This window comes from Hippoglossus stenolepis, chromosome 9 (assembly GCF_022539355.2).
Source record: "Hippoglossus stenolepis isolate QCI-W04-F060 chromosome 9, HSTE1.2, whole genome shotgun sequence".
Classification (NCBI taxonomy): domain Eukaryota; kingdom Metazoa; phylum Chordata; class Actinopteri; order Pleuronectiformes; family Pleuronectidae; genus Hippoglossus; species Hippoglossus stenolepis.
The window spans coordinates 26,439,523-26,463,761 of record NC_061491.1 but is presented as its reverse complement, the minus strand read 5'-3'; the positions used below and the strand labels follow the sequence as shown (position 1 = coordinate 26,463,761).

Sequence of the window (24,239 nt, the reverse complement as noted above, 5' to 3'; positions counted from 1 at the left end):
TCAGATTTTCATCAGGCAACAACCTCCATGTTTTCTGTCACTCTCACTTTATCATCTACACAACACGGATTTCACAGCAACAACACAACTCAGCTGCTAACAACGCTCACAACTACACTTTGCTTCCTACACGTTTACGTAACATGAGACGAACTTTATTTAAATTAAGTTTTATAAACAACTCCACAGCAAGATAATTAAAACTTATCGAAAACTTTCTATAAGTTTTAATTATTTTGTTATTTGGTTATTTTTCTGTCTTTCATTCTGAGCGAGTTGTATTTTACTAAATCCTCAGAATAAAGATGGATGACTAAGTGAAGCCAAAGTGCCTCGATCGCCCCCTGGTGGCTGACAGCAGCATCGGTCATAACACCAGCCTCCTCCATGTGCGTGACTTTGACATGGACCCAACTAAACTCATGTTTCTTATAAGTTTGGTCGAATTGGTCACCTTTTGTGTTACACTATTTATTATTCATGTCAAATAAAATAAAATAGCGTCCAAAGAATATTCTCAAGACTTTAAAACACATCGCAGCGTCTTTCCTTCGCCGGTCTCTTGTTCTTTTCTTCTCTTTTCTCTTCTCTTCACATTCAGGGTGAAAAATTACCAGCGACCAGCCGACAAATTGAGTTTTCCACCCGTTTTTACTGTGGGTGGATAAATCTGTCTTTTCTCCCAGCGTGGGATTTAAATCACTGACACCGGGTGATTTAAAGAAACCACGCTGGAGCTTTTTCAAATGCCTTCACCTCCGAAAACTGTAAATCATCTACATTTTTATATATCACAGAGGACGACTTGAGGAAGAATATCAGCACCTTCCCACTGGTGCTCAGCTCGTGTCTGCACGATAACAGTGGATATACAGTTTGTTTGTGTTTCATCGTGTTCGGCGTGTGTGATGATGATGATGAACTGGGATGTGACGGAATCCTCAGAAAGTCAGATGTTCCTGAGTCGTGAAGTTCCGATTTCACTTTGTTTACGTGATGACGTCAGTAACTCCAACGCCAACATCGTGAGTTTCCCCAACTTGAGACGGCGTTCACGTGAACTTTCTCAGTCAGGAACTAACTTGCTCTGATTACAGACACGATCAAATCTGGAAGTGAAACAGTAAATAATCACCGATCTGTCATTTTTCACATTTACGATGACGCATTAGACACAAATCCAGAATATTTTAATTTACAGGCTCTTATAAGTTCAATCATTTGACTGCACTGAAAGTTTGTTAAGCTGTAGTCAGTCAGTTGTAAATTGCAGAAATCACACGTCATCCCAAAGTAAAGTTTCTTGTTTAGCTCCGGGAGAAAAGTTTCCGCCGCAGATTGGAACCCAACAGGTAGACTGACAGCTGAATTACTTTCCTGGCCCCCGCTCTTTCAATCTTTATGCTCCTCAGCACTTTCTATTTCCTCTGTAACATCTCCCCCCCCCACCCCCCCCCGTCTCTGTCTCTGTTTCTGAAGACGTGAACCCCTCTCGTCCCACGATGCTCTCCTCTCGCTGTCCCAGCCTCTTTCTTGTCTCAACCCTCTGGCCTCTCTCGAGCTTCACACAAGATTTCTTGTCATTGCTCTTTCTCTCTGTGTCTGTTTCTCTCTCTCTCTCTCTCTCTCTCTCTCTCTCTCTCTCTCTCTCTCTCTCTCTCTCTCTCAAGTCCTTTCTTTTCTCCAGCTCTTCACACCCTCGTTCAATTTTAATGTCCTTCTTTCTAGACGGCCTCGTCTTCTTCGCAGTGTGTCGGGGGCTCCACAGAGGCTCCGTGATTCCTCGGCTCGGAAAACGAGATGATGCACAGAAAATGAACTCCTCACTCAACCGCTGCACGTGTGCATTAAATGTTTATAACAAAATCCCCGTATTTGAAACTAAATTCAGTCTGTTTTTTCCTTTTTAAATAAGAAATCCCTTCCAACTGGGAATTTAAAATTTTTTTGCAGATGAAGCAAAAAACCCAAGCGAAGGCATTTGGCATCTGGCAGCTTCCTGTACACGATGTGACTCCATGACCGGGTCACTCCGCACACTCGCTCTCCAAAAAAATGGTTATAGCCAACGGGGGATTACAACTCCTTTACCTTGGCCCCGCGCGGGAAAGCAATTTATTCCCTGTTCAGCCCAAAGAGCAAAGTTATCAGCAAATGTAATCCCAGCAGGCCAGTTGCCAAAAAAGCGTCTGTAAAGCCCGCTCTGCATACACAGGTGGGGGGTGGTGGGGTGGGGGGGGTGGACATGAACACACAGCCACACGGTGCAGCAGATAATATTCACTCTCTGTCCTTCTGGGTGGGTGGGGGACACACGATTACTGCCATGGCTGCCAAACTCACACATACACACCTTGAACCTTAAGTGATGAAACGAGATGGGACGAGAGATTCAGGAATTAAACTCCTCAGCACAGAGGACAAGAGGAAAAGAGGAAAAGAGGAAAAGAGGAAAAGAGGAAAAGAGGAAAAGAGGAAAAGAGGAAAAGAGGAAAAGAGGAAAAGAGGAAAATCATTTTCAAAATAAGAGACAGGGGCTTCGGGTGAAAACTCCTCCTCTTATGGAATCAGCTGTTGCAGCAGGTTTGAATGTGATTGATTCAGACGGTCGCAGAATAAAAAAAAAGCACGAAGCTCGATTTCAATTTTTTTTGAGCAGCAGCAACGGAAACCGCTGCAGAGACGGAGTCTTCACTGGGATACGAGCGAGACGGAGAGAGAACGACAACTACACTGATCATTTCAACTGTAACGCAGGAAACTGAAGCTCCAGACGTGTTTTCTCCTGAGTGAGAATCAGCTCAGCGAGCAGCAGACTGAAGGGATCGTTAAGTGATGCAGTGAATTGATTAAATCGACAAGTTTTCTTGTCTTTCAAAGATAAAGTTAACATTTAAATGTGTTTTTGAGCTGTTAACTAAACTATATGACTGTTCTTTGATGAAATAGATTAATGCTGGTTTTAATATGACATTTATTACCACTTTTATAGAAGAATGTGTGTTTTATATTGTTTTGGAGAGTCAACAGTTTGGGGCAGTTTCTACGTCATGACATTAATCGACTGCATTTTTAAATCTACACTGAAACAACAACCTCGTTGTCAACCATCCAGAGACGTCCCCATTCTAATGGTTCCACTGTCGACCTCCAGAAAACCAGTGACACAACTTGTTTGAATTGATCAAATGACCAGCAGCCATATTTCAAACACTTCTCTCAGTATCAACAGTTAGAGAAGTTTGAAGTTGTTCTACCTCAGCTGTGACTTTGCTCCGGATTATTAAACCTCTTAACTTTAATAAATGAAGAAACCAATATTTTTTAATTGCAACCGAGAAAACCAAACTTTCTTTAACTTCCTGATCTTTCGACGCTTTTGAATGTCTGCAGAGATTCTGCTTCTATCGTCGTTATTTCTCCGCAGACCTCCAACACTGTTATCTCCTCCCTTTAGCAGGAAGCTGGAAACACAATTACTCTACTTTGTTTTGACTCTGCCGCTGAACAAGATAGATTTCAGGAGAATTAAACAAAATAAATCGGCTGTAGTTTAAAGATATTCTTTTCTCTTTTCCCCTCCCTGCCTGACTCCCACAGACACGTCGTGGGGAGACGCACAGTTTGTGTTGATCTCACTGAGCCGTCACAGATGAGAGGGGGTATAAGGAGAAACTGGTTAGAGAGGACGAGAAGAAAAGGAGACAGGGGAACAAGAGAGGACAATATCTTCAGCACAACACTCGCCCATAATTATTAACGAGCTGACTCTTAATACATGCACAAGCAGTAAAGTCACGAGCCAGGGAGCGTGAACAGAACCCCCCCCCGGGAGGCCTGCGGCGACACACCAGGCTCTGGGTGGTCCTGGTCCTCTGCCAGGAAACAACAATCCACCGTAAAGCTCCCCCGCACCTTCCCAACACCTCACACACTCATTACAGCCGTCCCCGCCCATCTCCTCTCCTCTTCCACCTCCTCCCTCGTTCCCTCCTGCAGTTTCCACCCATAAACAAATGTGGGAAGTTGACTCAGGCGAGATCCACCCGGACGGCCTCAGCCTGAGCAGCCACTCATTCAGAGCCACTTTCCTCTGCTGCTCTCGGGCTGCGTCCCCTGGAGAAGCTGCTTTGTTTTCCCTCTAATTAAAGCCGCTTGTAGGTAAGAAGAAGAAATAACAGATCCCAGACTTCATCCATACGACTACGTTTACAGCTGCATCATTTTAAAATACAAGATTTAGCTGCATAGAGACAACAGGGTCAGCATCACTTGTTATTGATCCACATTTCGTTCTGCGCTGGCAGCTGAGGCTGATGCCGGTTGTTATCATGTGACAGGAGCCTGACGAATCGGCGAGGGCTACGTCATGACCGTAGAGACCCAATCAAGCAAGTGTCATCGTTTCCAAACATCTCAGTTTCTTCCCGTCCAGACTAAAACTTCTAAACGTGGTGCGGACGCCACGTCAATCCGTGAACGCTGTGGTGTGGACGTAGCCTGAGACACACGGAGGGTTTGATCAGTGAATTTCGACACCACAGATGAGTATTTTCTGCAGAATCAAACCTGCGTAGATGCACAATAAATGCATGACAGGGGACGTCTTGCATAACCGCTGCTACTGTATTCATTTAATTTACCCGCGCACCACTGGAGAATGGAGTTTCTGCAGCGGTAACGCAGTCAGGAGGCTGGATTAATGCATGAGAGGGGATCTCTTCAACGGAGGCCGCCGGCGTCTGCGGCACCGAAGCAGGACAGAGGCAGCATAAATGCATAAAGTGGGATTTCCACGAGGGGGTTTTGTACAATCGCCAGCACTGTACGTACACAGGAAGCTTGGACGGATGGAGGCGAGGTAAGACAAAGCTGGATTCCTACAACGGCTGCGGAGATCTATCCCGTTTAAGCTCGTCCAAGGAGCTTGTTCGCGGGGAGGTCTGGAATTCCAATCCTCCTGACAATAATCATTAAGGTGTGAAATTGAGCTGCAGAACTGGCCTGAATTTAATCACATTGTGATTATTCTCCGCTCTCACACCCGCTCCCCGTCTCTCTCGCTCTGTTTCTATACCATCGTCCCCGGGAGCCTTGGCAGGTCTTTTTCCCCGACTCGATGGAGGTGCTCGGCCGAACCGCTCAGTGTACATTAGCATCCCTAGGGGGGTTTACACGCGGTTTAGAGCTGCGGCTGTATTTTGCGATGCAGGCTCTGCAGCGTTGTGAGACCTGCGAGGTAGATTAGCTGAGTAACGGATGTAGAGGGCCCTCGTTATTCTGTTTCCCTGGATTAGCACGTTGTACAGCAGGATCTCCTGTTTCCTTTATCCACTGCAGAGGCTGGTGAGTAATAAAACAAGCCTGCGTTCATCTACTTAGGTTTCACTGCTGTTTGTCTGCAGGAAATACTACTGAGGTGATTTTATTGAAACTTGGTGGAAGGATGGAGGCCAAACAAAAACTCATTAACTTTCTGAGGAGATTCAATTAAGAGGACAGATCCATTCTTTCTATAGATCTTTATACTTTTAAACATTTTGGTGAATTTCTCAGGAAGAATAAGAAAGATCTTTATGAAAACACACATTTAGAGGACTGATATCTGTGAGTGTGCAGATGTGAGGTGTGTTGGGCCTTGGCGGAGGTTTGTGCTGAACTTAAATTGCCTTCAGACATTGAACTCAACACCGGATAATCTCCTGATACCCAGAGGGGCTGGAGGTGGGGAATGCAAATGTCCGAGTCAGAGTCTTTGGATTTCCTCCTGCAAGACCCCTGAAAGCTCCAGAGTGAGTCCATGTGAGAAAACAGCAGAAGATCCTCCAGTAACGTTTTGTTTCAGATCTAAATGTCACTCAGTTCCCTTATGAAACCACGTTTAGATTCACCAAACCCAGATTTGTATCTGGATCTGCACCAAATTTCATCAAGATCCATGAATTATTTTCTGAAATATCAAGGAAAATGTTAGAAAAACTCCCGCAATGTTAAAGGAAGTTTATTATAATTCCATGGATCTTCCTCTGGTTAAGCCCCGCCCCCTCCACAAAGTTTCATGGAAATCGGTTAAATGGATTTTGCGTAATCCTGCTGACAAACAAATGAGCATAATTTGGTGCAGATCCAAATAAAAATCTGGATCTAGTGAATTTAAATAGATAAAAACAAAGTTAAAAATGTATTTGGTAACTTGAGACTCGTAAATAAATAGAAAATACAGAGCTCTTCTTCTTCAGGGATTATGGACGCGGAGTGACTGACAGGAGCAGAGAGCAAAGCTTACAGAATGAAATAAGAAAACCTCTGAAACAAAAAGCTAATTCAAACTTGTGAGGAGGAACAGGAAGCACACGGACAAACTATTGACAGCAATGTGGACAAAACGAAAAAAAAAAAACAACGAATATTCTTGACTAAGAAATTGAAGCATTTTTGTATTTTCTTTCAAACACATCTGAACTTGACTAACTCTTCCCAGCAGTCGCCCCGGGGGGAGATTGAGCCAAAGTGTAGCGACGGTTCAGTGAAGTAAGACGGTAACACAAGTGTCTCCGAAGTGACGACTTCTTCAGGAAAACCACAACACTGACGCTACAACATTCAACCCCTGAGAGATTCAGGACCCAAAAATAGTAAAACATTCAGTCAGAACATCCGCTCGGAGTGGCTCTGATAACCGATCCACTGGAAACAAGTCATACATAGTTGATTTCCGGCTCCAGGAACACTGACGCACAACTCAGCTGCTTGTTGCTGAACTGCAGATGCACTTTCTGCCTCGTTGACACCGGAGCGAAGGGAACGCACTCGACTGAGATGTATTAGAGCTCGGAGTTTTGCATAAAGAAAAAGTCAGAGCACAGGGTTAGATACGAGAAGTGGAGACAGAACCACAGGAAGAAAAGCAAAGGGAGAGGACGAGGAGAAGTGAGACGGAGGTGAAGACTTATCCACTTCAGCCTGTGAGAGACGAACTGTCTGATTGGTTGTGTGGTTGAATCTGAGCCAGGAGACAATTTATCACAGTGTCGCCCACAGAGCACATGAAACCACGCGGCGGCGGCGGCGGCGGCAGCGGCGGCGGCCGGCGGTACTCACGGCGACAGAGTGTCTGGTCGTGCTGGTAGGAGCCAGGGGGACAGGAAGTCAGGCACTGGTCACGCTCGGCGCTCAGCAGGGGCTTCTGGGAGCCGCAGGACTGACAGTCCCACCGGCTGGAGCAGGTGGAGCAGGTCGACTGGCAGGCTGCAGGAGGAGGAGAGAGGGGGGGGAGCAGAGACAGGCTGTCACATCAAATATGTATTTTATTTCGTCCTGGTTTGAGGACCGGCTGTCATCGCAGGTCACAGAAAGAGGGCAGAGAAACAAGAGAACCGGGATGTGCACGGGATCACAGGGGAAAGTTATATCCAGATATCTGTGGGGATGTTTTTGGACTGTGGAGGGAAGCTCCTCGGAAAACAGACATTTTCATCCTGTGGCTGATTGTTTCCTCCGACCAGTACGAAGTTTAAAAGGACAAAAAACTTGACCTTTGACCTCCCAAATCGAATCAGTTCATCTGTGAGTCCAAGTGAACGTTTGTACCAAATCTCAAAGGACTCCCCGGACGTGTTCCTGAGATGTTCCGTTCACAACAGCTGTGTTTCTCGAGGTCAAATCATGTCGGAGGGTGAAGTCACGTATTTCAGTTTTATTCTCGCAGTGTGTTTTTCCCTTCGACGTTTGTCGTCTAAAGTTGCAGCGGAGACGGACAGAGCCACAGGTAAAGTGGATATGACGCAAATTAAAAGGCGACAGAATCAAACATCCTGTTACCTTGAGGAAAATGTAGTTTGTTGTTGGAAACATTTTGGATAATGTAAGTTTCTAGTTGTTTTAGACTTTTGAGTAAAGAATATATATGTTAACAGAGCAGAAGACGTGCAGATGAAAAGAGAAATGAACCCACTGACATTAGGTATATTCCAGAGAGAAAGAAGCAGCTCATTGCTTCATCCACATATTAAACACGTCCTATCTGCTCTTTAGGATCTTTCACTCTGGCAGCTGACGGGTCTGTTCACTGCAGCGTAATCTCCGTGAACAATAATGAAACCAGTGCTTATGGAACAGGAGGAGATTTCATGTCTTTTTTTTTTTTTAAAAGAGAAATCTCAAGATGCAGAATAAAAAAAAAGCAACTAAATCCCCTTTAAACCTCGGAGCCGCCCACTCAGACTAGGGAGAGAGAGAGAGGAGATGTCCTGATGACGACTGAGATGAAGACGGTGACGATGCGGAGACGAAGCCGAACGGATCGGAGAGAAGAGATGAAGTTGAACTTGAGGTGAAAGGAGAAAGACATTCCTAGAAATAAGAGAAAGGATCTGGACGAACAGAGGAGATGATTTTACCGATGATCAGAATTCTGCATTAGAGGTTTATTTTCGCTCGCCCACACACACCAGGTGAGACAAATTTAAGAAATGAGGCTGTGAGGGATTCACAAAGGGTCTTATTGTCTTTTTTCACTTTTATGGTCAACTGATGACTCATTGTCTAATAAACCACTGATAAAAAGTCAAATATTAATAATAAATTCTCATAAATGCACAAATCTGACAGTGAATAGGTGATAAACATAATACTGGGTTCTTCTTTAGGTATAAATTAATATTATAGGAATGAGTCGGCTGCAGGTTTAGGTTCAAACGTTTTCTTTATAACCTTCATTCTTTTTCCTGATCCATCGTCATGAACTTACTCCTCTTTAATAAATGTATTAGAAATAAAATCCATCTCCACATTTTGCAGTGATGTGATACCTGAATGAAAATAAAAACTGTTTTTATCTCTGAAAACTGAAAACTGCAGCGACTGATTCATTCTGTTATTCTGTCAGTTTCCCTTTTTGTAGAGTTACAACTTTTAAAAAAGTCAGTTTTCTCTTTTCTGACGTCAAACAACAAGTCGTCACTCATTATTTCTCCTGTTGATCGCAGGTTTCCCATGATTCCTCTGTGCTGCCGCTCGCGGGGCAGGAGCCGTACTTTCAGATTTAAAGAGCCACTTTCCCGGTTGAATGAAGTTTTTATGACACGACTACATTCACACACAACCCACACATCCAGGATCCTGAGCCGCAGAGCTAATACCTTTATCTGCGGCTGAGAGCTTTAACGGCGTCGGGGCGTTTTTTTTGTTTACAGCTTCGTGAAAAGCTGTGGGCATCCGAAGTCTGGGCTCCGAAGGAGAACGGGTCAATGTGATGGGACGACGGACGGTCGGATTTCAAGGGGGAACGCGCTAAGAAGATTACGGCCGTCGCGGGTCAACGCTCGGTCAAGGTGGCGCGGCTGGTTTTCGAGTCGAGGAAAATGTGACCTGGAACCGGCACGAATACACAAACACACACACTCAAAAAGGATGAGGAGGAAAAACACACACACACACACAAACACACTATCAACCCAGATGGAGCCTCCGCTGCAGCCCTGGATTTTAATTCAAGCTCACTGCTGCACTTTGACTTTTCCAAACATTTCCAAAGGATTTGTCTGTTTTTTTTAGCAGCTAAAATGTGAAGGCTTGGATTTAAGTGCAGCTCCTGTCAGGGAGTCATTGTCTGCACGGAGACACAGAGATGAAAACAGTGAAACCTGAGTTGTGTGTGTGTGTGTGTGTGTGTGTGTGTGTGTGTGGTCTGCGAACGTAGAAGACACCAAACCTGAGGCTCACACTGTGGGGAGCAGAACATGATATTATAAGAATATGATACACAGGAGCTTAATGACGTGTTTATGATGATTTTTAATAAACTGTATAATTTTGGGGGTATTAAATCTTTTTTTTACAGAGTTTAAGCACACCAGCTCAAAATATTGATTACTGCTAATTGTGAAAGTCCTTGTTTATTGCATAGACGTCTCCACTTCCTCCCACTGCACATAAATGAAGCCAAAATATTCCAGACACCAGCAGTAGCGGATCTAAGATTTCTCTGAACCAGGGGCAATGAAGGGGCCATCATTTACACAGAGGGGCCAATTATATGTCCAACATCCCTGGAAAGTTCCTGATCCTTCAAAAAAGCTTAGAGAATAAACATCCTTATCAAATTGCTGTATTTATTGTTTGTATTGTAAGTAAGCGACTAGTGACAGGACAGGGGCACTTTGAGGGCCAATCAGATTTCAGCCGGGGCCCCCTGCCCCCCCCCCAGCCCTGCCCATGGAGCCAGAGTCTGTTCATTAGCATCGAGGTCCCAACGGTACGTGTTCTCTACTCTCAGCTGTCAATCTCGGTGTTTCACCTTTAACTTCACTTTTGGGAGCTGTAATGTTTATCGTTGAATCTTTATATATAGTTTATGGTTTATCCTTATTTCTCTGCTGTATGAAAACGAGAGATAACTGGATGAATAAGGGGCAGTTTCCATATAATGTAAACCTTTACCTTTACACACTCGTCCCTCGGGATAGCGTCCAGCCGGACAGACGGACAGACAGCGGCCGAGATGGAGGACGGCCTTCGGGTCCCTGCAGCTCTCACAGTGGTCAGGAGTCCCCGAACATGACAGACAGTCGGCGTGACACTGGACTGCAAAACACACACACACACACACACACACACACACACACACACACACACACACACACACACACACACACACACACACACACACACACACACACACACACACACACACACACACACAGAGAAATGGAAAAAATTAAATACGTCTCTATTCTCTGAGAAAAACACTTCTACTACTACAAACACACACACACACATTCTAATATTTAATTTCACGCTCATTTCGCCGTGTACATCTCTGCCGGACACGAGTCGCTCACACACGCTGCCTCACATTATCATTTCATTTCATGCAAATTCTCCCGACCAGATTTGACTCTGCGCTGGAATTCAGTTAGCGGAGGGATTTAATTTAACAAACCCTCAAACGCACACACACACACAATTAATTGTTTCAACACGTCCCGTCCGGTGCATTTGCGTCTGTGGTAACAGACTGTGTTGGTGGACTTCCAGTGAGTGTGACCCACAGGGAGACTCTAAGCACATGCACGGTCCTCTGCTGCCGACCAACTGCTCCACCGGTGCATTTAGTGATGAAGTGTAAAGTGCCTCGCTGCCCACAGTGCGTCCCAGCTGCTTCACCGGCTCTCCACCTAATGCAGGAGCCTGTTTCCTTCATTTGACTGTAATTAGAGGAGGAATCTATGAATATTTTAAAGTCTTAAAACACCAAGTTTATCAGCAGAATGTGAAGTAATATCAGAACGGATATTGTTTTGAAGAACTCAACGTTTTGTGTTGACCGGACTTTCTCTGAGATATTTCGTTTTCTTTTTGCGGAGGATCTCCCGTTACGCTCTCACATCAGCTCAGACATTCTGCAGACTTTATACTTGGGGTTGGCCGATGTTCTCACATACAGCCCTAAAGAAAATGTTCTCCGGAGTTCAGTGCATGTCTCCAAGCAGTTATAGACTCGATATGAAAATGAACGCTGGCGGAAATCACAGTCTCGATTCGCAAGCTTGCAAATGTGTGGGCAAAGCGGTTGTTGTAAAGTCACCTGTGAAACGACAGGAGTGCAGGTGTGGGAGTTTCAAAACAAAGATCTGCCCTTTTCTCGTTTTTAACGTTCACGCGCAGCAGCTTTCAGATCAGCAAGTACAAGGTTTTAAACCGGGGAGAGAAAAGTGACAAACCTTCAAGTGTTTTGAAGAAGAAAAGCTCAAGTACAAAATAATATCAAAACATGATGCAAGGCTAAAATCATGCAAAACCTTTTTTAAAATAGATTTAAACCTTTCAAACCCTTTTTTCAGTTTCATTGTTCATGTTTTATCCCACAAACGTTAATAAGAAAACACACGAATAAGGGTGAAGGCGTGAAAGAGAATATGAGAAAGATGGAGTTGAGACTTTAATGCTCCATAAGACGTCAGTGAGACAGAACATACTGTTCTTAGCTCTATTTCCCCACTCGAGTGTCCCTCATCCTCTCCCTCCATATGTCAGTCATTCTCGTTTTTTTGACATTTCACCCCCCCCTCCATCTTCTCCCTGACGGAGCGGCTGGGACAGAGGACCGTGCCGGAGATTAGAGACTCACGAGGAGGAGGAGGAGGAGGAGGAGGAGGAGGAGGAGGAAGTAGCAGAGTGAGGAAAAGCAGGAGATTGAGATACTTAGCAGTGCACGTTCTGCCCCACTGACGGGAATATTGGCTATTACAAATATCAGTCGAGTGTTTATCTCTCTGTTCAGCTGTGTCCGGCGCTGCAGCTCCAGTAACGTGACGATCTCCTGCACAAAGTCGGGCTCCGGCTGTGGAGGAATCCCTTTGTGCATCTATCCTGAGACAAACGAGTATATTTCAATACGAAACTCCACCAAGGAGGTTTTTGTCTTAGTCTGCGTTTGTTATTTAGTAAAATTATGCAGAAACTATGGAAACCTGGTGAAAGGATGTTATTGGTCAGTTAAGAACACATTTAACTGATTTCTGTTTCTTTAACATCGTGAGATGAGACGTTTTTTAACATTTTCATTGATTTCTCAGAGAATAATTCATGGTTCTCGGTGAAAAAATTAATTATATTTATGAGTTTGTGTAATTTGGTGCAGCCTGATTAGATTGAAGTGGACCGTTGGGGCTTGGTGGAGGCATGAGCTTTACTTTGAAAGGGTTAAATCTGATATTTCACTGTTATAACCTGTCGTCGCTCAGAGTATCGGAGAGAAAAACTTCCAACCAGCGTCTCAAGGGGTTTATTCTGAACCTGAGATCTCTGAGGGCTTCCTTCTTATTTCATTCACATCCTGATTTATAGAACATTTCATTCTTACAATATTTAGCAAAAACTTTAAAGATCCACCAGAAACAGAATCCAGATCTGGTGAATTTGGATGTGGTTTAACAAGGGGACTGTTCGGCCTCAGCAGAAGTACGAGCTCTAGTTTCAAGATCGTTTCTCGTGTGTTTTCACAGACGAGAACGAACCAGAATTAGATTTTCTCTTTAACCATCGAGGTTGAAGCCACATGACAGCACGGGTTCAGCCGCTCTGTTTGCCGAAGATTCACACGCTGCTCTTTAATTTCCTCACAAGCGAAGCCAGCGAGAATCCCTGGAGCACAAAATTAAAAACTTCAGCCGTGATTAACAGCAAAGTTTGTGAACGAGTGATCCGGAGGCGCGGACGGATCCGAGCAGCTTCACCTGATCAGCACGGAGGACGAGCTCGTTCTCCCTGTGCGACGCTGCAGATGTGTTCACACGCAGCAGAAACACTGTCAAACAGCCTCATTGGAAATATACAGGAGAAAAACAAACACCTGCCAGTTACTCTGTCGGCTCGACGCTGACATCCAGCTGAGACTGGCTACCTGCCACCAAACATAAAAGACTCTACCAGCCAACAGCCGGCTTTATCATTATCGTTTCACACCCTGATTCCCAGTGAAAAAAGGTTGTGCACCGTTCAGAGGTCCATTCAGACACGAGGCTCTTTGTTCAACACAGTAAAACTCCAAGCTGCATCAAAACCATTAAAACCTTCCAAACTCTGCTGATGAAAACACACAAACATCGACAGGATTAAGTGACTGAAGTGAGCTGGAGCCTCCTCAGTCTGCAGAGGCCTGAGGCTGCACCACCCCCGCTGCTGCACAAAGAGCTGCTCGCCCGTTTGTCTAAAGTTTGATGAAGCTCGACCACAGACTGTAAATACAGAAGGGCAACATGTTGCCATCTTGCCCATCGATAGTCAGAGTCTGTGTCATAGCGATCGGAGGACGGAGCCTCGGTGTCGAGGTCCCACTGATAAACATGCTCGACCAATCGCGAGTCAGTCTCAGCTGTCAATCATAACGTTTCACCGCGTTATTATATCACCAAATAACAAATGAAATCCAAACTTATCAGAGACAGGATCACTTGAACAGACATCAGTGTGATTATTACACTTAAAACGACAGGAATCATCTTTGAGAAACATCTATTTGACAATTACTTCGATTTTTTAGTTTACTCCCATCCACTAATATAGAGGAGCTGGGGTTTTATAAGCTATGCTGCAGCCTGCCACCAGGGGGCGATCAAGCTGCTTTGGCTTCACTTTTGAAGGGTTGGAGTCACCATCTTTATTTAGAGCATGTGAGCTCGAAGCAGAACTCAGAAGCCTGAACTGGTGCAGCAGCTGTTGTTGTCGTGAACGCACACATTGTCGTGATGGATTAAGTCACACACACAGATCAGAGTCGCCTGTTTATTCAAAACGAATTAATATTGAATGTGTCATGTGTTCCTAAATGCACCACGTTCCCCACTGAGCTTCCTCTGGACCCCAGCAACACACCTGCTCAGTCTGCAGTCGACGTGTTCAACACAAACCTACAGAGAATCACATGAAACTCTTTCTCCTGAACATCCAAACACGCATCACTCTGCAAGTCTTCATACTGGTACAAGACACGGGCATGAAAAGAGGGTCCCAGTGGGTCAGAGAGAGGAAGTGAACATCCACAGCAGCTCCCCTGGTTTACGAGAGGCGGCCGACCTCTGGGCCCGTGGACGGCCGTGATTAATCGGCTTGAAGGAAGATTTACAGTTGGAGAAAGAGGAAGAGAGCATATGTTCCTGCTTTCTTCCATCTTCCACTTCCAGCACCGTCAGGAAATGTAATTTCCCGGCCAGGCCGACAGACGGACGCGGGGTTAACGGGTGAAAGCGCTTCTGCTTCCCACATCGGTGTGTAAAACGCTTAGTGGGTAAATCATGTTTAAATCATTTTGTCCAGGCATGCATGTGTGTATAATGTGTGTATAATGTGTGTATAATGTGTGTATAATGTGTGCATCATGGTGCATTATGGGGCCTGATGGGGCGATGCGAAAGAATTACTGACAAACACATGAACACACACACAGGCTGAGAAGTGATGACACACGTGCGACAAAACATGTAAATCGCACAAACACGTTTCTGTTATTAAATTATACACACATGCCCCCGTGTGAGGAACACAAAGAGGCAGAAAGGACGAAGAGTAACTGGTCACATGACCTCGTCTTCGAGTCCTGATGTGTTTTAATCTGACAAAGACAGAAAATGAAAAAAGCTCCCTGAGTGTTGCAGCTCGTCACTCTCATGAAATGAATCTGTGAAAGTGAAGGGTTTTATATTTCATTCTTCACTCGGCGTTGTTCATTAGGAGCCTGTCAGCTAACGTGGATTAAAAGGTTCACAGGCCCCAGATATTCTGTTTATGTGTTGAATCAAAAAGAGAAAAGGAAAGACAGAACAAAAAGCGTGAAACTGAAACCTCAGATTTCAGCTCTTTTCGGTGGTTTATTGGATAAATCGACGTCTTTGAGCCTCGGAGAGATATTTAAATTAAACAATCCGACAGGTTTGGAAGGAAAATGCATCTGTTCCTTTTCTGAAATGTGACAAGGAGCCATACGACTCCGCTAATTGACCTGGATGTAATTAAAATATAATATAATATATAATAAAGTCCCCCTCCATTGAAAAACAAACCTTTAAACCTGTTCACACGCCTTTAAAAGCCAATATGGTGTTTAGTTAATCTGTTGAATGAAGAATAACTTATTTGAATTTCTATTTTTTTATCCGACTGGGCCCTCAGATGCAAACAATAAGTGGCTACTTCAGGATATTACATTATATAGGTTTCCCCCTGTTGTTTACTCGGACTAATGAGGCTGTTGCCTTTTGCCTGAGAATATATACGGTGTTTTTAAGCTTTTGGACATTTTAATACGCGGCTGCAGAGAAACGCTTTAAATCCTGAGCCCTCAGAGAGGAGGGAGACTGTCGAGGGACACAGACACGAGCACACAACTAAATAACTTCATCCAATCCAACCTCGCAAAGCTTCATCATCACAAACACCCCGAATGTATGGTGCAATAAAAAATAAAAAAAACCTCTCCGCAGCCCGACTGTAATTATTCATTCATGCAGCAAAACTTAATTATGAGTCATCAGAAATGTAAACAACATTATCCCACTGTTTAATTGCCTGTTGGGGTATTTATCTATAGGAGAGAATAACATAGGTTTGTTTATTTGTAATTACTGACAGTCTGCGTTCCCGTTTTCAGTCAATTAGACGAACGGATCAGGATTATTTCAGGGAGGGAAGTGAAACACAGACGCTGTGATGTGATTGTCTTACAGCAGGAGATGAGTTGAAAGCCACAGTCGGACGCCTCAGAGAGTTTTCTTTATTAATTTGTGATATTTTTCCTGTTGAAATAGGTTGAATGGAAAAGGGAAGAAGAGGAAATAATGTTTTCTGGTTGTCCTTCCGTCCGTCCACCTTGAGGGAAATTCTTCAAATTTGGTAAAAACCTTCACTCGGACTCAAAGATGAACTGATTAGATTTTGGTGGTCGAAGGTCAAAAGCTCAAGGTCATGTGACCTCACGTTGTTGTTATTTACATCAGGGATGTCGGAAGCAACTTTCATTACATGTCACAGATGCACTTTGGACTCCAGGATGATCTAATTAGAATTTGGTGGTCAAAGTGATACGAGTCTGTACAGAACAAGTATGCAGACTGAAATTGCTCTGGTTGGTGGAGTTGTACAACCCCAGGGTGGTTCGTCTAGTTTAATTTGTGTGGGAGCCATGAATGTACTTCCTATCATAGTACTATATTTGTTGTGGTCTGGTATTAATATTTGTTATTTGTTTTTATGAATATTTCATGAAGGTCACAGTGATTGGTAACATTGGGTCACGTGCATGAGGGTAGTTAAAGTTACAGTTATCATAAATACCAGCCCACCTGTGTGAGTTGGTCGCCACATTTGTTGTTGATCTCTGATTACTTAGTTTATAATTTATACACGTTAAATATAAGTTTATTATTATGTTCTTGATTAGTAAAATCATCTTGGTGACGTATTCTGGATCCCAGCTTATCTCTTTGTGAGCGCGTCAGACAAAGTAGCTCCACCGCAGCGTCTCAGACACTTTCTTGTTTATTCCCTGAAGTTGCCACCCCCACTTCTTTCACTTCCATTAATTGTTAAACAGGGTGTAGATTCTGCTGCGGAAAAAAAAAATTAGCAGACAAAGTGAATTTTCCATTTCATGTTCCTTTAAGGCCCCGGGGAGGCGACGAGCAGCTGCGCTCGGAAACTTTTCACTTCTTCTTAAACTATTGTGCCGTAAAAAAAAAAAACGCAAATTCAGGGAACTCCTCAACTTCAAAAGACGCCTTCGCTGTTTGAAAAAAATAATTGGAGAAATAAAGCATCCGATCAAACGGAGCCTGGAAAATTTCACAGCACACCACCGCGGCCAGTTTAGTGTTAATATTAACGTGCGTGTTGAGTTTGAAGAAAAGGTTGAAATCCCAGTTAAAAGCAGTGGCAGATGGAGGAGGGTGTGTATTGACTCTGTGTCCTCAGGTGATGGCACGGTGAAGCGTACGGCTCGGCCAGCACTGCCCTCCTCCCTCCCCAAGGACAATTTGGATTTGGTCCGACTGCCGTGCACATCTATAAACTCCCTCTGTCTCTCTGTTTATGAGTCCCCGTCCCCGTCCCCCCCCCTCCCACTCTCGCCTCTATTTATCCAACCAGCTTTCTCATTTACATGTGCGGTATTTTTAGCCGGGTATTTATACACCGGCAGCGTCTTTCTAGAGAAGTAAAGGGAAAGTGCTTCGCCATAAAAGACAAAAGATATTCACCCCTGAGCTGTGGAATCACAGAGCTCTGCAACACGTTCCCCCTGCAAAGGCCTTGTTTCACCTTTATTCAAATGACCGACTGGATTTTAAACAGGACAATCTGCAAAAAACACCCACACTGAAGGAAAACACAGGTAGAACTGTAGATTCTACACATTTTGACTGGTTTGGTGGTATTTATCTGTATTCTGATGGACGCTGGTGTGCAACATTTAGAGATATTTAAATCAAGAGTGGAGTTAGAGGGAAAACTGAAGGTTTTTAGTGCAAAACTCCACAGAACAAAAGAGTTAGAAGGACTTCCATCCGACTGATGCAGCAGCAAACAGCAAACACACACAGAGACGTCTCATAGAAGGGTTATGAGGGAGGTGTATAAAAGTTTAAAAAGACATCTTCTTCCCCAAAAATAACTCAACACTGGGCTGAATATCACGAGTGTGTTAGAGCATCTGAGGACAAACGTATGTTCAGGATATGTTACAGGATATTTATTGTGTCCTGTAGGATTATTTTTATAGCCACTGTCTTTAAGAAATTGATATTCAAGTGCTGGAAAATCCACATCTTTGGAAATCCACATCTTTTGGCTGCTACGCTGTTTACACCTGAGACTCTGGAGACTCACACCTCACCCCCTCCATTGTCATTGGTGAACTACCCCTTTAAACACAGGTCTATGATAAATGAAGGAGGGAGCTCATCCTGAAGGGAACCGCTGTGATTTGTGTGCTGTCAAAGAGGGAGATGTAAAAAAGCCACAAGGTTTGACAGAGCAATGTTACAGAGGAGGCCACAGACACAACACACACACACACACACACACACACACACACACACACACACACACACACACACACACTTTGCAGTGACGTACCTTGGTGACACTCGGGGCAGCAGCCGCCCTCCTGGGTGACAGCCAGGGTGCCAGTAGGACAGGTGGGGCAGGACCGCAGATAACAAGTCACCTGGGCATCGCGACATTCACACTCACGGCAGCTGCCATCGGTCCACTGAGCCGAGTCCTGGAGATAGATGAGGGGGTAGAGACAACACAGAGGACAGAGGAGAGAGAGAGAGGAAAACAGTTTATGAAACCCAGACCTAATAAATGGAGAGGTTCACGGTGATGTTATGCACAAAGTGTGAGTGTGGACGAGACATTAATAGAGACGGAGACAGAGGCCGTTTGAAAAACACCAATAACTCAGGACTTGAAGTGAATCAGAATCAAAAGAGAGAGCGAAGCCACACAGAACAGACACGAGGCTGAATGCTAATAAGTCGCTTCTAGAGGAAGCTGCACAGTCACGACTTTCATAAACGTTTTCACAGCAGATTGAGTGAACTGACAGAATTCCACTGAGGACGGAGAGTTCTTCAAACAGACACAACGCCAAACATTACTTAACCCGGGAAAAAGAGAAACGACGTCATGACTGCAAACAGACTGGTGGCAGGTCAAAGCTCACAATCGAGGACGAACCCCTCGAGAGGACGGACCTGAATGAAAAGTTCTCTGACCGTCATGAGTCTTTGAAGCTCGGCTCCTCGTTCACAAACCACTTCACGTGTTCAAAGCTCTGGAGAATCTAAAGAGCAGGAAACCAGCCACAGGAAAGAGGGTTGACACCTTCACCTCTCATCGGCTGTGATGGTGGAACTGGAGCTTTGTGTGACAGCTGGGGAACAATTTCATCTTCTAGATTCTCAGATGATGTTCACCCCTTATGGATGGTGTGAAACTGGCTTTACCCCATTATAATATATATAATATATATGTATTACATTTGTTCCACTTATAACAACATGTATTTTGTTATTGAAATTACTACCTGCCTGTTTAATGCTTGTTGGCTGGTCTGCTGGTTGGTTTAATGGTTTGTTTGTTGGCTCGTTTGTTTATTGGTTTGAAACTTGGTGAAAGGATGGAACATGAGCCAAGAAAGAATATTTTTTAAATTGGGACAAAGGGGCAGATTGAGAACTTTCTCTTTCAGTTTCTTTAACACCGTGACGTAGGACATTTTTTGACATTTTCACAAATTCCCCAGATGAAACATTTGTGGATCTTGATGAAAGAAGGGAGACATATTCAGGGGACAGATATGTACGAGTGTGAGACATTTGGTTTGACTTGATGGAATTCAAGGGGACTGTCGAGCCTCATGTTCGTCTCTGCTGCTCTTTATTAGACATTTTACATTAATATTCCAGCTCAGTGACACAGAAGAAGAAGCTTCTATAACCAACGTATCACCAACGTGTTCTGTGGGATCCTTTCCTGATTATATTCTATCAAAATAAAGTAAATAGCTCATCAATGTGCCCGTAAATCAAGCGTTAGGCAAACGTGGTTTATTTGGACCGATCAACTTTCCACACCGTGTGAATCCCTCTGGAGTCTGAACCACTAATTATCGAGCCACAAAACTTGGAGCGTTAACCTTTCAGGCAAATGTCTCCCGGCGGAGGACGGCGGCCGAGCCGAGACACCGGGTATTGATCGGTGTGGGCGTGTGATAAGTATGCGGTGCCTATCTCATGTTTTTGTTTACTACAGTTGGGAAGAATTCCTGCAGGAGATAAAGAAAATCCATCGGAGGAGGAGGATAGCTCCGGCTGCTCTCGCTCTCAGCCTCGGCCACGGCTGACCGTCCTGCAGCATTTCATGAGCCCCCTCCTCAGCAGAGAATGAGAAAAATTAAAGGCTTTGAATTCTGGGTTTCCACAACTAGACTATGAATAATTAAGTTGACCACACTCAAAAACGAAATGGGCCGGAATAATAAGAAAGACACACTAAACAGCCCAAAGTAATATGCTACCTCTGTTCTGGGACAAGCATTTAGTCTGTGTCACTGCAACTTTAATTATCAGTGTTTAGAGTTTGTTTTTATATATTTATATCCAGACTAATATTGATGTTTGTGTAGGAGCCTCCTCTGCTGCGAGACTTTTCTTCTTACTTCTGGAAATAATAAGTTTAAAGAAGCCTCATAGTGTCTCGTCCACACAGTTTAGAATTATTGCCCAATTTTGATCCGTTGCTCTCGTGCTTTTGAGCAAACGAGCACAAGGTGAGTTCGAGTTCCACGACAGACGTACCTTGTAGGATTTCCCCTCGTGCACGCAGGACGGTTTCACGGAGGAACACTCGTGGCAGCATTTTCCAGACGAGTGAACAAGCTCCGATCCCTGAAAAGCAACAAAACACATTCATATACATTAATTAATAGATTTGATCCACTCTATGTGTACAGAGATTTAATATTAAAAACATACAGAGAAAGTCTTTTGTCAACTTCTTGGTCGGACTAAACAAGGTGGTGTGAAAATGCTCAGTTACCTGCAGCTATTTCCTTAATCAGTACAATGCCACTTGTGTATTTTTGGTGTAAAAACCTTTACTGGAACAATCTGTAGTTTCTAATTCATTTCAAATGCTTCTGCTATAATAAACAATGGTAGATAAAAAGATAAAATGTTTAAAACGACACAACAAAAGACCTGGCAGACAACTTGGGGGAAATCTTTCTTCCATAATTCTCCGTGTTCTGCTCTGCCATGTGTCTCTTGGGTAAAACACCTTGTATCTCCCAGATTTAAACACCGGAGGAGTGTGAACCATCTCTCTTCACTACCACATGTGCACAGACAATCTTTGATGTTGTCGACCTATATGTCTAATAATCCAGAAAAACACAAATAAGGAAAATAGCTAAAGTGGAATTATACATATTACAATGTCAATGTTTCACTAATGCATGGTTCTGATGTGAAGAATTCCTCAATACACTATCACAAGTTCTCATCAACCTCCTACGATAACTGCACACCACTGCTTCTCTCTGACTATTGACCCACGGTCGTCATTAAACCGACAACCTCGTCTCACTTGTTTCACAGACGAACACACACACACACACACACACAGGGTGGAATCCGTGCGGCTCCGAGCTTCTTAGCAGAGTGACCTTGCTCCGCTCCGAGCTGGACCGCTGCCAGTTACGCTGCTTACGCTTAATGACACTTACCGGCTGTAATTATCACCGTGCAGCGTGATTAACGAGGGCTCAGCTGGTCGTGGCGGGGGATATTAAAGCAATATTATGAAATCTGCTTGACAAGAGAAAACACTGGATGTGGCGTTGAGTCAATGTGGCGCCCAGGAAATGGGTCATTTCGGGGGATAAGAGTAACTATGGGAACGCCAGCTAATAACCTGAACCGACGCTTTGTGCTGTCCTAAAAAAAAAAACTCCCACGTCCAGCGTCCCACATTCCTAACTGGGCCAAGCGTGATGTCTTCATGTGAGCAGCTCCACTGGGGCCTCTGTTGTTTTCACGTGAGGATTGTTTCTGTTGAAGAAGATGTGACGAAGCCTCGGAGCTGCGATGTGGAGGTTTGGTGAATACAGATGTTTTCAGACCTGCACTGAAGTCCTGACAGTTTTGATTGCTCTGGGAATCTTCCTGAACTTTTCCCGTCAGCCTCTTGGGTGTAAAACGTCCATGTCCACGACTACAGCAGGAAAATGAGCTGCAAGCGAGTGGGCACTTGAAACTGGAAGAATACAAAACATCTCAGGCTGAAAAACAGGAGCCAAACACGAAGAGGACGCAGACGCCAACCGGGAAAGACCAGAGAGGTTTTGGTGAGAGCCGACGCCAGTGTGGATGAGCTGCAAACTAAACCCTGAGCTTTCTGCAGAAGAGTTTATACGTCATGTCTGACCCGCTGCGCTCTTCATATGTGAAAGACAAACTCCTGAGAGTGAGACAGTTGTATAAAAAACTTTTTGGGGTGAATTTGTTTGGTTTTAAACGAGATTAGAACAGAAACAACTGGATGAATTAGCATTACACATAGAGGGTCAGGGAAGAAACCGTTTAATTGATCTGGATCAGGGGCCAGAATCCCAAAATACACCAGCAGATCAAGTTTTTTATTTCACCATTGTTGTCTATTTGTGTGTAGATTTCAAATACATAATAAACATTTTTAAAGCCAATTTCACGAAAGGAGTTTTTCTTTATTCCCTGAGCCTGAAATCTCCAGCATCACCTCCACACACTGAACCTTCCAGGTTTATCCCCATCTATATTCTGAGGCCTTTCACTGAGGAGCTTCTTTCATATATCATGTCCTGATTTATAGAACATTTTATTTCCAAAAATATGGCCCGAAACTTTGTTATATTGGATGGATATTTCTATGGCTGCTGACGCTATTTCCTGATTTATGGAGTGATAAAAAAAAGAGAGAGATCCAAAATCCCCCGTGTAAAGAAACCTCTGGAGCATTGAACCTGGCTTCATGAAACGTTCAGACTTTGGAAAGTTAATTAAATTACGCCTCATTAGCATAATTACACACTTCAGACACTTTTCAGAAAACTCAATTGTCTTAATGTAAGAAATCAGCTTCACGTCGATGTCAGTGACTCTTTTCACGTTGCTCTTTCCTCACTGATCATTAAGGTTTCGTGTTGTCGTTCACTTTACTTCATCTTAACTGAGTGAATTATCTGTGATGGGAGCAGGAGCAGGGCCCCCCCACCCAGTCCCATCCAACCTGCGTTTCCTCCTTAACACCAATGAAGATAGTGACATCTTCCATTAACTTCCTAGTGGCCCTGTCTGAAGGCCGGGAAATGGGATTTCTGGGTACTGACACGTTGCATTTCGGGGGGGGGCGGGCGTTTGAGAACCAGAGGAGAAGAGGTTAAGCAGGAAAAGATCAGTTCACACGTCTGAAGCTGTTTGAAGACAGAGAGAATGTCAGCGAAGCGTCTCGCTGACGTCGAGCTAAAGATTAAAGATTGTAGAAATCAAAGGAGAATCAATTCGATTTTGGGGGGATCAGGACAAAATAATGACTTTGTTGATGTTAAGAATTTCTTTTTCAGGTGTTTTTCCTTTTTACCGATAAAGATACGCAGCAGGAGATTGTTCAGGTCCGACTCCGACAACAGGAAAATGTCCGGAACATTTGTAACTGGACTAAATTCTTAATAAACATCAACTTCTGACTTGTTCTGTCGTTGTCTCTCTGTCCGTCTGTGTGTGAACTTGCACTGAACTGTTGGTTAGATGGATGGAACTGGTCAGACTGGGCGGATCAGTGGGTTCAGACTGGAAACAGTGAAACGTTGGCATTGTTTACTTTGTGGAAATCCTAAATAAATAGACCGTGGTGTTTTTGAAAGGAGCAAAGGGGGAAGTTGACGTTGATTAAAGAGCGATAGAGTTGGTATAGGGAGGAGGTTGGTGTGGATGGATGAGCTGTTCTTTTCCCATGTGATCAGTTTCCACTGATACTGAACTTTTCTGCCACATGACCTTGTGTCTTTCTCTCCATCAGGCCGCCCGCTGAGAACTCACTGAAATAAACAAGATTAGACCAGCTGCTCTGGATCCCACCTACTGTTCACAGAACAACCGGAGCTCTTAACTTTTAACTGAACAAATACGTCTTCTCCTGCC

General features: G+C 44.1%; 1 protein-coding gene across 1 annotated transcript in view; it reads right to left on the bottom strand.

Moving 5' to 3' along the window:
* Positions 1-24,239, bottom strand: part of fras1 (Fraser extracellular matrix complex subunit 1) — a 186,381-nt gene that overhangs the window by 87,503 nt on the left and 74,639 nt on the right. The window contains exons 10-13 of the mRNA XM_035164875.2: positions 20,859-20,948; positions 18,628-18,775; positions 10,441-10,584; positions 7,102-7,248 (exon numbers count right to left, since the gene is read on the bottom strand). Of these exons, the coding sequence (XP_035020766.2) occupies positions 7,102-7,248; positions 10,441-10,584; positions 18,628-18,775; positions 20,859-20,948 (529 nt within the window). The remainder of the gene's footprint in view (positions 1-7,101; positions 7,249-10,440; positions 10,585-18,627; positions 18,776-20,858; positions 20,949-24,239) is intronic.